Here is a 14,911-nt window from a genome sequence, read left to right as displayed (position 1 = left end):
TCTTCAGATGGATGAAAAACGGCGTTGGCCTGTCACAGTCTGCGTGTGCTGCTGCTAATCTCCGCTGATCTCACTGCGCTGCCATTTGAATCGAGTGGGAGATGAATGGGAAACCAAAGGGAAAAAGGCTGCTGCTACATTATACGCTCTGGACGGCGTCCCCGCTGAGAGCCGCCAAGAAAAGGAATGTACAGTATTGATCCATGATGGGGTGAAACTGTGACAGTTCTACAGGGGGCTGGGGGGGGGGATATTTTTGTTTACAGTCTTTTTTCTCTTTTTTTTGTGTCATTTTTTTACACCACTCCAAGTAGCCACAATGTTCCTCGTCCACACAGTCTTTGAGTGTCTCCGATGACGCCTTATAGTTTTTTTTGGCTTTTAAAATGTCCAAAAAAGCTCCAAGTAGAGAGGAGAAGAGTCTTCCAGTTTCCCCCCCCCCCAAAAAAAAAAACGTTGAGTGTCTCTTTGTGTGAGCCGGGAACATTTTATGCGCAGTTGCTCAGTGTCCAGTGGACCATGCCGCTCACACGGGGGCAACATGGAGGCTGAGGCCATGGTCCTGCAGGTTGATTTGGTTTCCATGGTAACTAGTGACGGTCATAGGCAGTGGCAGCAGTGGGAGGGGCGGAGCCTCTCGATGCGGCACTATAATAATAAGGGGAACCTGAAAGTTAACAGAAGAACAAACTGTTTGAAACAACACACACACACACATGTTCAACTGCCTTATAACAAAGACATCAATCCTGTTAATAGTAGAATTCAATTGTGATTTAAAAATTTTATGGATAATTTACATGGAACAATCGCTGTAGTGAAGCTTTTTACAATGGGGATGGTGGCTAATCAAGACGCAACATTTTTTAATAATTTATGGATCCAATATAATAGGTTAAAAATGTTGCCTTAATAACAAATGTACCAGTTACAGACATACAGGAAAACAGATTTCTTATCTTTAACCAATGGCACAAAATATTATTAAGCTAACGTCATCATGAGTTGCCATAAAACAGTCTACAATCAACTTTTTTATGTTTCTTCCAGATAAGTTTTAAGAGGGGAATCCTTTAAAAGGGGCTACATTCATGATAATGTATATATCATGTGCTATATCAATATAATGTTTGTTTTAATCATGTCTTTAGTGTAATGACTAACCCAAATTGCAAACCCACATAGACTAAAGAAAAGCATAGAGCTGCTAATGTTTGCGCCCTCGGGTACCTTAGCATCCAGGGCACATAGGGGACTATACAATCATAAACTGTAATGCCACAACATTATGTAGTTAGCTAATTGGGTGTAGAATTTCTGCTAAGTGTCAAGAGGCCAACCCATTTCTTGCACTTTTGCTCATGGGTATATAATTATGGGGTAAAACATTGCTCATTGCACAGTGTCTTACATGGTGCTGTGTAGAGAGATATCAAAAGCTTGATAGAGACCCTAAGCCTAGTTCAGGTGGCTGGGACTAGAATTGGACAATAAGTGTTCAGGGGAGGGGCTTAGCAAATGGTCATTTGATTGTTCTCGTCCAGTTCTTCTCTCCACTCACTTAGTAACGCTGGGTTGCTGAATCGCCAGGCCTCGTTGTAGGTTGTGTACTGTGGATGACTGTAGGGGTTCCCCGAAAACTCGCTCCCTGCAAAACAAAACAACCAATCAATTAGCATTTCAATGCGTCAAGCCATTACCCCGTCACATGCCGCCATTTCTCGTCATTCAAAACAGGATGCAATTTGAGGGGGGAAAGTGATAGTCATCGGTGTGCGACCAGTCAAGCAAGTAATTTATTTCTTTTTCATTTCACTTAAGTTATGCAACACTGAACAATACAGGATGTGACACTGAAGGCGGCTTTCCCTGTCCCATTTATGGATATCTACCCATTCTTCTGCCTCCAGTATATTCCAAACTGGCCTAATAAATACAGAGTGGTAATAAACAGTTTCATGCATACATTTTTGATATGTGGCAATAAATCCTGCGGCCTTTCTTGGTAGGAATTTGAACATCTCCAATTTGAACCGCCTCAAGTCTGAGCTTGGGGGGTTCCTTGCAACAGAATTTTCATTGCAGGGGAAGTAACTTGGAGCATGTCAGTGAGCACTGCTGTTGGTTCAACATGTTTCTTTCTGTTTTTACGAGACAATAAAGGCGAGATTTTATATGAAGCTGGTGAGAAATGGCTTTACTTTAACAGTGTTTTGCGCCTGTCACTAAATCTTAGAGGTTGTGTGTAGGATGAATGGCTTGTAACACAAAACCACAAGCCATGGGATTAAGGCCCTGATCTTTTGCTTTGTGCCACATAAGAACAAATGGAAGGTAAAAGTGTGTTTGACTTGACGCTTTTCAACCCGCATGAGTTAACAGGTTTATTGGTCAAAATCCCAATTCTGAAAACTACAGCCAAACTGCGCTGCCACCGGGGTGCTGCCATGTCTTCTGTTTTGACTGGTAGCTGCTACAGTGACTCAGCTCAAGAAGTAGGTCAAACAGGTAAAGCCTCTATATTTGAAGAATAGTTTTCAGAATGCATTTTAGACTGAAAGGCTTCTCTAAACTTTAAATAATAGAAAAAAAATTGCTATTTTGGCTTGTATTTGCATCACAATGCACACAGCTGCGGCCACCATGGGGTTCAGTGGTTTATGATTTTTAAATAAAGCTCAAATTATTATTTTGTCATTCGAAGGGTCACTTCACAATCACACACGAACAGTAGGCAGCTCAAACTCAATTCAGTTAATCTCATTTACTAACTGTCAGGTCAAATAAGAAAAGTAAGTAAGTAAAGTAGAAATAGGATCAAATGTATTTTTTTGATAAATGGATCCTTTGAAAGCAATCCTTTTTAAAAATCTTTTACAAATACACTTGTTTCTGTCCTTGACCTAGTTTTCCAGTTTCCATAAAATACATTTGGAGTATCTGTTTTTATTGTTTTGCGATCACCTGCAAAACTTCCAGACAAAAAAACAATGTGACCGTAGAATCTGACCTTCCTGGCCGAGGAGATAACGACATGTGTCATGGCAGCGCTCGACACAGGAGAGAAGGGAAACAGCCCAAGCCTGCAATGGGTTTGTGTAATTGGTAAACGATATGCTAACACCGCACACACTCCACTGGTTTCCCCCATCCATGTGGTTTAATCGCATCAAAACAAAACGTTGGCTCTGTTGTGGTGAAGCCCGGCACCAAAACCGCATCCCTGCCATGTAGCCTGGCAGTGAAACACAAAGCCTGACCTCCTCGGAGAGACGGCGATTTGAATATTTACCGGGCTCCCATGCCTCTGCCTTTTGACCCTTAACTGTTTGCTGTGAACCTGAACTGCAGGTTAAGTAGAGCAGGGGGAAGGGATATGCTCCAGAGCGCAGAGGCTGGGGATGGCTGCTGATGCTCTATATCGATGGCCGGTGAGAACCGCACACGCGGGGAGATAATGACCCAATAAGGCCGAGAGGAAAGTGGGAAGGAAAGGGAGAGCGAGCGTCCTCTCCCCTGTCTCTGATCACTTATTCAACCTGTCTGATCCAATCATACGCACACGGCTAATATAAGGACGTGTTCGCCTTCAACTCTGCAGGTCAATATTCATCGCCTGTGCGGTGTAATTCGGCGCTTAAGTGTCCTCACTGTGCTTCTTGGTTTCTACACCTGTTCGTTTTGAGGCCGCCGCCGCCTGTTAAATGGATGCTAATGACGATGCAAAGCACTGAGGTCGACTTTCACTCACCAGGAACCATTCCGGCGAGCGTGGAGGTCGGGTAGCTGCCCTGGCCTGTGGGGGGGACGTGAGGGGGATACCCAGGGAGGGTTGTGTTGGCCATATCCCGACCTGCGAACACAAAACAAAGCAAACAAAAAACACATCGTCATGCGACTGAAAATTAGTTTAGAACTTGGAAAGCCTTTTCTTGACTTGGAGAATGTTAGCGTTTTAAATCTCTAAAGTCAGAGCTAGATATAGCATTAATAAATAACTATTTGAATGGAATACAATGGTAGAAGGTGTATATTTCATAGTATACAAAGTACAAGCATTTTTTGGGGTATTATATGTATATATATTACGTCATTGATTGTTTCTGACACATATGAGCTAATTTTACTAGTTTATATACAGTTTTTTTACTCAATCTATGGAAAAGTACCATATTTCATGACCTGTTTTGTGTTTTGTATGGTAAATCTGCACCTAGTAAAAAGAAAAAGTACATTTCATAGTACTTTCCTTTGAAAAATTAATAACTAAATAAACCGAGTTACTTTTGAAAGTCTGTTTCTACTGTTCAGTTCCAAAATGCTAAAGAGCTCCTGTAACCACACAGTCTTCATCATGCCAGATTTCACAGAGACGTCACGACTCATCACCACCACCACAAGTCAGTCTGCGCAACCATTTATCACTTGATCTGCCCGACCCCAAACATTCCAAAGACCACGTTGTCTTTTAAAGCTGCTACTTAGCACCACCGAGCCTCCGTCTGCTGGTGAACAGGTGAACTCAAACAAGAAAGCAGCTGGTGTTTTGTAGAAGGTAGAATAGTAGAAGACTATTTGGGCAGTAAAAGGCTTTTGCTGAATCCCATAAGGCTCCTCTCTTCTCTGCTGGGGCTGCAAAGGCCGAGCATGCAGGCCCCTCTGCTGAGCGTCACCCACTTGCAGATATTCAGGCCTGTAATTGAGAGTGACAGTTGGGCTGTCCTCGCTGGCCACGGGGACATTTGGACTATGTAACCCCAATCTGTAACAGGGGCCGGGGTAGGAGAGGCCCCAGCTACATTGTCAGCCAGGAGGGCCACTTGGACTCAAAGGGAAAACCATGTCCCACTGGAGCTTTAATGAGGAACAAAATGCATCATAACATCATCACAAGGCAGCAGTTGTCCATGTCATTGCTTTAAAGGATAAAGCGCAGGGAAACAAACTATCATAAACCTAAAGAACTTTTTAACGTACATATAAAACTAACTATGAAGGGGAATACTTTTGATGTTGAAACATATTTAGGTTTAGTTTATTTTGTCAAATTTTATATTTTTTACTGTCTTTTTAATTTATTTTACCTGATTAAATAAACGAAAATACCACAATATGCATTTATACGACAGATAGAAAAACAGTAAAACAACAATTTGCCATTCTTAAACACTTTTTGGTTTAACATACTACACTTTATCTTAAATCTGTTTGACACATCTGGATTATACAAATTATATTGCATTATAGAACTAATACATTTTGCAAAATGATAAAACAACTCTATTGTGCTACTTTGCTGCCAGTTATGAAAGCATAACGAACAGGCAATTCTATTTTCTACACATGGAATATTTTGAACAACTTATTTATTTAAGGGTGAGTGATTGAGCCCTCCGGGTAATGAAGTACCTGCTGCCAGGCATGCTGACTGCAGAGGGGGCCACGGGGGGGCCCGCACGGGAAGTGAAACAGCTGCTAAATCTGGTAAAGAGGCAGGGTGGCGAGCCTGGAGGTCCACAAGACCAAGGCCTGCCAGGGGAGGAAGAGGAGGAGGAGGTGGGGCTGAGTGGAGCTGCAGAAGAGTACGGTTCTTTCTAAATTAGGTTTGTTGATGGAGGAAAACTTATTTTGGGGTGATAGAGGAGAAATGTGTACAGATGTAAAGAGAGATAGAGAGAGAGAAACTGATGTGTCTTTCCATATATACATACTTTACAGAAATATATGATATATAGGGAAGAATCCTCTCCCATAGGATAATTATTAATGTGCTATTTGGACTCTAAACACATTCACACACAAAAATGAAATTAGACGAAATCACAATCACTTATAGAAGATATAGGAGAATCAGAAACAGGCTTTGTTAGAAATACTGAATTTTGCAGAAATGTAATTTTTACTGCATTAAACAGCTTCTATAGTCACTTTAAAAAAAAGATTATATTCACATAATCAGTGAGTTTGGATACTAATGAACATTTCGCTGCTTTTATACTTACATTTCTAGTGCAGGACTTGTATATTTCGATATGTTTCCCTTTTTTACTTGAATATATTTGACCTCTAGTTCCTCCGTTGGGAATTCTATCTAGAAAGGCCTCTTTTACTGCAGAGCTGCATCAGACAATACTCAGTCAAATCACCCTTCCATTACAAGCCTGTGGAGCAGCTCGCAGATTTGTCTCTGTGTGACATAGAGTTTGTCAGTCAGCTACAATATGTCACAAAAAATGAAAAACAAACACATAAAATGGAACATTTTAGCTTTTCTTCTTAAATTGAACATTAAAGAGTAAAATCCAGTCGACGTTGAACGACTGTTCCCTATTATTTGTAAATCTCACCACTGATCGCTGTGCTGTACGAGAACCTGGTGAGATGTGTCTTTTTGGCTAAAGCCCTGAGGCTGGAGGGCTGCAGAGTTAAAGAGCTTTACAGAGAAGAGTGAGGTCATGCCGGACCTTTCATTTATAATAAGAATTAGTTAGCCACAAGCCAGTGCACATAAGTCAAAGGGAGCCGTGGGACTAACATAGGTGGGGGGTCCAGCAGGGGTGAGGCCATTGTGTGTGTATGTAACTATTGTCAGACTGTCTCAGCAAATACCGGCCTAATCTTTTCTCCACTATTATTGCAGCAGCTACAGCAGTTGTACATGTTTAATAAAAGTAAATACTATCTCTTCATTAACTCGCCTCGAAGAGATGAAAAACATCACAAGCAAAGGATCTATGTCTTTTCTGCACAGAATCCCTTTAACATCTATAGTCTAATTTCCAAATATGCCAAATGTCTGAAATTTCTAAACTTTGGACAAAACAGGGATAAACTTCACCTTTTCTCGTCTTTTTCACCTTTTTGTTTTCTTCCTTTTTCGGTTTATAATCTCAAAGTTTTACTGGTTAATTGATTCTGAGGGTTTAACTACCTTTCACTTCTCAACTTTCAGTGGAGAAACTCATACAACAAATTTCATTCATATTTGTACAGATTTAAATAATACTGTTCCAGAGGGTTTGCTCAGGAAACTCTTTTTAATATCGTAAGTCACCTCTAGCCAATACCTGATCAATATTAGCCCTGGTACTGATCCACTGCATCAGATCAGGACATCAATACTTTCAACTCAACAGTTATTGGAGACTTCAACCTTCATTTTAACCTCAAGAAGCAACAGAACTTTGTGGTTTTTGTTCATTTGAGGGACACAATCACATTTCTGGTTATTATTTTGATACAAAGTAACTTTTTTAATATGTTATTCAGGCTTTTCATGACCCAATATTACATGTGTTCATAAATGTGAACGCCAGTCTATGTATACACAGTGTTTTTCCATCAACCGAAGCTACCACCGGTCTGTCCCCCTCACATGTTGACTCTGGTGATGATAATAACTGCCTCTGTTGGGCCCTGTTCTTGTATGTTCCAGGGTACAGTTGGCAGTGACCGCCAGCCGCTCTGTGACTGTTGCTTTATGTCCCCTTTAAAGCCGTCTTTCAGAGAGGCGCCGGTTCGGAGAACTCTCTGTACAGCAATGATAGCCTCATTAGCTGCTTCCTAGTCTTTGTTGTTTTTACAACAGCGATGTGTGTCCAGATTCTCATTAAAAGATGGGACTCTTTATATTGTCTGCCTCCCTTGACAGTCCCCTCAGATTCAACGCCAGCAAAGCGAGCTGTTTATTTTTCCCCTGCCCTCTTTTTCGCTCCCTGTGAAAATCAATTCAAAGATTTCCATGAGGTTCGCTGTTACGAAAGCCTGTTGATTTCAGCCCTCATTTGAAAAGTGGCTTGTAACCGCTGAGTCTTATTTTCACACACAGCCTTGTGCGGGTGTTTAAATACTCCTGGTAACATCAAAGAAGTTTAACTACTATTAGAAACTAATTTCGTCAACACTCGATTACAATGCAAACAGAGATTCATGGGTTTTTATCTCAGCCCGACGACGTGAGGGGAAACGTGATGGGAAGCTTTTGCATTTCCATCAAGTCTGTTTCTCAAAACCCAAACAGAGAAGCGGGGTGACCTTCTCTTTATCTGGCATGGGAACAAAGTTGTTTGTGAACGACTCTTTTTGCTTGCAAGAGTATTAAATTTAGCATGACAGGGACACCTTCATGTTTGCTTCAACAACAACCAAAAAATCTTTGACCTCCATTTTCCAGGCTATATGCAGAATGGGGCAATTTATCACCAGCCAAAAAATCTCAGCGCCCTAATTAATTACAACTAAGTAAAGAATGTTTGGAGAGCCAAATTGCTTTAATTCCCCAAACGCCGGCTGAAAGTCATTCATTATCAAATGTGTGCTCAAAGGTTAGTTTGCTTTTGTGAAGACGAAATAAGCATTAATTCCAGCAGTCTGCGTTCTCCGCCTGTGGGGAGACGAGCGAGCTGTTGGAGGCCGCACGTCACCGACGGCAGGTCCGCTGTTTGGTTGTTGCTCGCTGCTCACTGGACAACGGCAGGTCTCTGCACTCCCTGTCTACTTCACCCCGAGAGCTCTCACTCACCGTAATTGAAGTTTAAGTGTGAGTATTTGTTATTTCTGGGTGAACTTTTGTTTAGCAGCATAACAGAGGGAGATAAAGGAGGGTACAAAGGCAGATGCTTGAGGAGGAGAGGTGTCATTGACACGCCGGGCTTTAAGCCTGTGGAGACCTCCATTAACAGGCCCAGCAGGGAATACGTTTAAAGAGTCTTCAGTATGCAGTCATTGAGTGGAGATGTGTAAAACTCCCACTGAATGCTCAAGGGAATACACCCGGTGCTTGAAGTCTGAAGTACCATCAAGAAAACAGGTGGGCTCTGACTAATTTCAGGAAATACAGAGACTCTCGCTATAGAAATAGTGGACAATCGGCCGTATCAAGGCCATCTCTCCATTTATTTCTCAAAATACACAAAAAAGTTCTGAACTCCTCCTTCTGCTATTCATAAATTCACCCTCGGCCCACACTATTTGAATTTTAAGCAGTTCAGATGAACAAGAATAAGAAGCACTTGAGATGAAATCCATCTCTCGAAGGGAATTCATCAAAGAAATGACTTCCCATATCAACAATAGAAATTACCTCACAATATGCAATTGTCCTATCCACATATTCATGGAACCCTTTGGTGTTTTTATGGGGTAAGAGGGACTATTTAGCAAGTAATACAGCATTAATGTGGAGGAGAGGGAGAGAGAAAAAAAACGGTTTTAATGGAAGTGGCTTCTTGCCGCTGAATCTCGATGATGTGCACAATGCCCTTAAATCCCTTTCTTATTTGAGGCTGCTTTGCAGGTACTTTTGAGCCTTAATAGGATAAGCAGAGGACACAATAGATTTCTATCTCTCAAGTCTTTCACTTCATTGAGAATCCCAATCTCTGGCAAAGTGCACTTCATGAATCATTCATTTTTAATAGATTATGCAAATTCCGGGACATAAAATCAACAAGATCAATAACTTTGGGCGTTTTAATTGGTGTTCGAAAACATTTTAAGGATGAACATAATCTCCAGTTCTTTCCCCCGTAAAGACACAATTAATTTTAAATTGGATCTCAGCCTAAATACTGCAGATAATTTACTACTTTTTTTTTTTCCGCCTGGCTTAAAATTCCTCTGGTAGGCTTATCGCTGGCAAGTAAACTGTAATACTCAGCCATTAGAGAGACCACACACCTGAATATTACCCAGACAGGGAGGCACTGGGTGGGGGGGGGGGTACAGGCAGAGGAGCCACTAACCAAATACTAATTACCAAGTGGAAGTCGGAGCGATGTTTGTTCCGTTAGTTTGACCTCTACATGCTTTATTTCTCTGCCTCTAGTGAGATCTAGCAACAGAGAAGGGGGCGCGGAATTTACGTATTTACTAATACAGAAGCAAGTCTTCTGCTATTCACACATACCCCCACACACACACACACACACACAAGGCAACACACTGACATGCATACAATCCCATCTTTCTTCTTCTACACGTCTCTTTGCACCTGTAAAGCAGTAAGGAGACCCTCTCGGCGGAGACCCTCTAACATATCCCAGGTGCAAACAAAGCCTGGCCTGCCTTCTCTACGGGGTCATCGGTGCACAAAGGACAAACACACACCTTTCTTCTCAGGAGGCCTGCCTTACAGGGGAAATCTACCTCCCACATATTAATGAGAGAAGGGCCTCTCTATTTTCTGGTAAGGCTGCTTGGCCATCGTCTGAGGAGGGGGGGGGGGGGCTGCTGCAATTTTCAATCACGGCGTCCTCCCCCGTGCAGAACTCGTTGCCTTTGATGGCTGCTGCATAATTATATGAATTTTAATAAAAGCCCTGTATATTAATCTCGGGGGGCCCTCCGACAGTCATCGTAAACTTTCAGTAAACCTAACCTTCTTCTTGGTAATACGGCAACAGCGAAACAATATTTCAATTAGCCAGGCAGTCATTAACTGTGACAAGGAGAGGAGACGGAGGGAGGGGGGGGGGGGTGGGGGGGGAGGGAGGGAGAGAGGAGGGTGAAATAAATGATCATGGTGTTAGAGTTAGGCGGCAGAAAATGCCAGAGTGTATTTACCGAGGCACATTACTCGCGCTCTGAGACACACAAACTGTCTCGCGGCGAACAAATCACAGGAGCAACACAGCAGCAGCCAACGAGCAGTCAGTGCTGCATGGTGGCCTTTTTGTGCGTGTGTGTGTGTGTGTGTGTGTATGTGAGAATGTCTGTGTGTGCGCGTGTGTGTGAGACCTTGCTCTGATACACAGTCATAGTTCTGATGTGCTGACACCCAAAGGTCCTTGTCCAGCGGTGACTGAACAGCTCGCCCCCACCCACCCCCCAATCTTTGTCATCGCCCTGCTTGCTCAGCAGAAAACAGCAGACGGACGACAGCTGCTAAGCTTTTATCGCAGCGTCGTTCCACCTTTTCAGCTCAGAGTGAAATGGTTTATTAAAAAAGTCCTCACACTTAACTTTTTGGGTTTGCCTTTATTTTTTCACACATTTTTCTTTCTTTTTTCTTTTTCTTTTTCGTCAATTGCACAAGCATGTTTTGTGCCTTTACATTATTCTTCAAAAATCCCCTCAGCTGAAGCTGTGGCCCGGGCAGCGTAAAGGCGTATACTGTGCGGCACTGGATCTTACCTACAGGGTAGCTTTGCGACACACTGGGGCCCAGGTCTGGGTTGGCGCTAGAGGATAAACTGGGCTTGACTTCGTCCAGGCTGGAATTCAGGGCAGGGAGCGAGTACTCATTAGCCTGGGAAAAGGACAGTTGAATCATTACACAACCAAACAATACCTAGATGGAAATCCTCCCTTCTCCTCCTCCATTAAGCGCTGCACACACAGGCCTGTGCGAGTATACATTTGTATGAGGGCATTGTGCATGTGTGTGTGTGTTCAAGCTGCAGGGTGGCAGTTCAAGCATATCATGAATGTATTTTGGTATTGTCTGAGAGGAAGTGGGATTTTGAGATGAGTGAAAAGCCAAGGCGTCAGCTGGCCCTTTGTGCTTGACTGCAGTCCTACCCCTGATCAGCCAAGGGAGAAAGCAGTTGTGCTTTGTTACAGGCACACCATGTGGTCCTGTTTGAGAGACGCCATTCACCTTTCTCATTTTGGGATGTTTTTAAGTCTAAAAGCACCTTTTTTTTATATTTCTTTATAAACTTCATCACTCGTACAACTGGGGCTTTTTGGGAGTGTTGAGCTCTTTGAGGTTTTGCTTCTTGTGTGCGTCCAGATGTCGTATTAAAGGACCAGTTCACCCTAATCACAAAAAGAAAACTCACAGAAAAGCTGTATCCAAGCAATGCAGATCATTTTGTGGGTTGCGAGCCAAAGCTTTGAGATATTTTCCCTTTGTAACATCAATCTTAACCCAGCTTTAAAATGGGGCTAGGTAACATTTATGGATTTGAGCTACTTTAATTAAATGGTAGCTTGCCGTATGAGCTGAAAAACTCAAGTGACCAAATCCTACTTCAAGATTTGTGACTGTTTTTCCACAAAACCCTTATTTTTTATTAAAATAAGAGGTCACTCAGTTGTAAATCTAAATAAAAAAAGTATACCTAACAAAATATCTGAATCTGTGAAAAAAAACTGTGTCACCAGTAAACATTAGCTTCAGTTGGTGCTTTATTAAATCGAAGCTTGATGTGACGCTCAATTTATCAGCAGAAGAAAATTCATACGCTGAATAATCCACATGCAGGCTACTGTTATCATATGGAATATTTTGTTTGACAGCAAAGCAGGTGGAGTATCCTAACCAGCAGATTCTTAACAAATCCCATTGTTTTAACTTTCAACTCTTTTAAGAACTAATCCCTTCCCAGCTTCCCTTTCATCGTCATGTATCCTTCTGTGAATCCACTCAGAGACACTCACGGCAGATGTTAGCAGTTTTTTTTTTTTTTAATGAGATGAGACTTCCGGAGTCTGAGTGTTGACAATGTTTGTCCAAAAGCCCAGAGTGAGCGCGAGTGGTTTCAGTGGGCCGCGCCCCCACGGGGGGGGGGGACGCCCGTGACCCCGCTCTTGTCTGCCGCCATCGCCGATAAACTCTAATTGTCTGCTACAACTGTTCGCTGGCAGAATGTCGGATGTTTTCCTCTATTCTGGGAGGCTTCAGACGCCAAACAGACGTTTTATCATGCAGATAAAGGGCAGGGGGGTGTGTGTGGGGGGGGGGACTGAAAAGATAGGTCTGAATGGGATGACCAAATGGCTAGCAGAAGTGTGGGAGGGGTGACTCCATTGAGTTTTGCATCTCCAGAATGGGTTTTTAATGCCCCGCTACAGAATCCAGACACTGGCTAATAGGGCCACATTTTCCAGGGGAGGGAGAAGAAGAAGAAAAAAAGAACGGGAGGCACCCATGACGGGGGGGAAAGTGCTCTGATTAATATTGCATTAAATTAAACCTGATTTTTCTGGACTGTTCTTGGCCTCTCCCCCCCCACCCTTGCTTGCCCCCCTTTTTTTTTTCTAGTCTCACCCTTTTCCCCGTGCCTTTTAATACTCCCCTTGACGTTCTTTGTGATTGCAAGTCATTTCCAATTCGTTTTGGTATTGATCTTCCAGTAGAAATCAGTTTTGTAATTAGCTGCAAATTAGGCCCTCTTCTGGAGGTGAGGCCTGTCCCACTGATTTATCACCTGTGTAATTCGCCCCGATTGGAGAGAAATTAAAATGAACTCAATTAGGGCGACTGCTTTTGCTTTATGGGTCCGACTCGTAGTTTGGTGGGAGAAATTAATAGTCTCTTGTTGTTTAATGGTATAATGAAAGTAAATAAAGGTTATCCATTGTAATAAGGCTGGAGTTTTTAATAAGCAGGGCTTTCTTGATGTCATTTTGTGTGGGCGTTGGATGGCTGTTCCCCCAATGCTTCCTAATATTTTTTGAAATGAGGATGGATGGCGACTGTGCTTTTAATATCAGAGGGTGTTTGCAAATGTGGAATGCATCTATTTTCCTCCAAAAAAAACGCCTTTCGTCAGCCGTGGCTTTCTCGAGTCGTAGAATAAAAACAACAAAGAGAAGCGGCAGTTGAATAACACAGCAAGGATGAAGAAAAATCTGGGTATTGATTAATTTCGTGTTGCCTTACTGTTATTCTCAATTATAGGGGATACAAGGAATGTGTTTTTCATCACAAAATCAATACGGTGTGTGGGAGTTTTCCCTTTTGATCCCTGCAGCATTACCCACACACGCCGGCGTCTAATCCAGCGCTCGGCCATCTCAGGCGTTCGTTTAATTAGCTCTCGGTTTGGGAATATTTCTGACAAAGGTGTTTTTTTCTTTAAATGCTCGATTTCAGCATCACATGCACAGTTTTACCTCTGCGAAGGAGGTTCTGCTTTCATCAGCGTGGGTTTGTCTTTTTTGCAGGATTACGCAAAAAACGACCCAATGGACGACCGTGAAACTTGGGGGACGGATTCGTTATGAGTCCGGGAAGAAGCCTTTAAAATCTGGTACCGATCTGATTCTTTTTTCTGCTTTAACGTTGCAAGATTTTTATAAATGGATTAATTGACCTTGATGCAAAGAATCAGGCATGTTCATGGGACCGATATTTGTCAGTGTGTGCAATTTGGTTCAGTCTAGTGAATTGGAGGGACTGTTGGGCCTTGGCAGAGGTACGAGTCTTATTTTGGCGTGTTTGTTCGTGAGAATGAAAAATAAAATGGCGAGCTGCAGAGTTACTGACCTGTTCCGGCTTGACGTGCTCCGGCGTGGGGAAGACGTCAGGGTACGGAGGACGCTCAAAGACCCGGTCCAACGCTTCCAGCTGCTGCTGGGTGAAGGCATCTGCCCTCAGGTGTTTCCGTAAACTCTCCACACTACCCTGAGAATCACTGTTTGGGCCAGAACCATCTGAACCATCTACAAGAAGAGAGAGCAACAGTCGAGACACTGACCCCGGGGAAGCTGGCCTTGACTTCAAGCTATGCACTTTATATTCTCCTCATGTTTTTTTTTCTGTTACCACCTCTGCGGGGGACCCGAGGAGGACAGAAAAGAATGGAGTGCAGTTTTTGTTTTTTTTTGCACCTTTAATGGCTGTCGTGAGCCACTGGCTACATCATACAGACTTTAACCTGAACCACCCCACAGTATTAACACCACCAGGATCTGAAAGCCCTCTGGTAATTGATGGATTACGAGCGCGTGCGGATATATACATGTCGTGGCGTCCATGTATACTGATGAAAACAGCAGCTATTACGTTTTAGAGCCTATTCTTTCCAGCCAAAGGATTTTTTTCCCCCCCTCTTCTCCTGGTGCTCGGTGAAATCAAGAGCAGGTTTTTTTTTAAAGGCACAATTTCCCTTTTACAATTCAATACCGCTTTCATTCCCGGCGAGTGTGCGGTTCCATTTGGAAACAGCGGCGCAGGACAAGA

General features: G+C 42.8%; 1 protein-coding gene across 2 annotated transcripts in view; it reads right to left on the bottom strand.

Moving 5' to 3' along the window:
• Nucleotides 1–297: 297 nt before the first annotated feature.
• pax2b (paired box 2b) overlaps nucleotides 298–14,911 on the bottom strand; it is a 28,404-nt gene continuing 13,790 nt past the window's right edge. Inside the window, exons 6-10 of one of the 2 annotated variants that reach the window (XM_062414349.1) lie at nucleotides 14,216–14,391; nucleotides 11,134–11,248; nucleotides 3,752–3,853; nucleotides 1,562–1,648; nucleotides 298–667 (exon numbers count right to left, since the gene is read on the bottom strand). In XM_062414349.1, coding sequence (XP_062270333.1) covers nucleotides 591–667; nucleotides 1,562–1,648; nucleotides 3,752–3,853; nucleotides 11,134–11,248; nucleotides 14,216–14,391 — 557 coding nt within the window. In that variant the 3' untranslated portion in view covers nucleotides 298–590. The remainder of the gene's footprint in view (nucleotides 668–1,561; nucleotides 1,649–3,751; nucleotides 3,854–11,133; nucleotides 11,249–14,215; nucleotides 14,392–14,911) is intronic. The other variant, XM_062414348.1, reaches the window with a different exon arrangement.

This window comes from Platichthys flesus, chromosome 20 (assembly GCF_949316205.1).
Source record: "Platichthys flesus chromosome 20, fPlaFle2.1, whole genome shotgun sequence".
Lineage (NCBI taxonomy): Eukaryota > Metazoa > Chordata > Actinopteri > Pleuronectiformes > Pleuronectidae > Platichthys > Platichthys flesus.
This window is presented reverse-complemented; position numbering and strand designations above follow the sequence as displayed.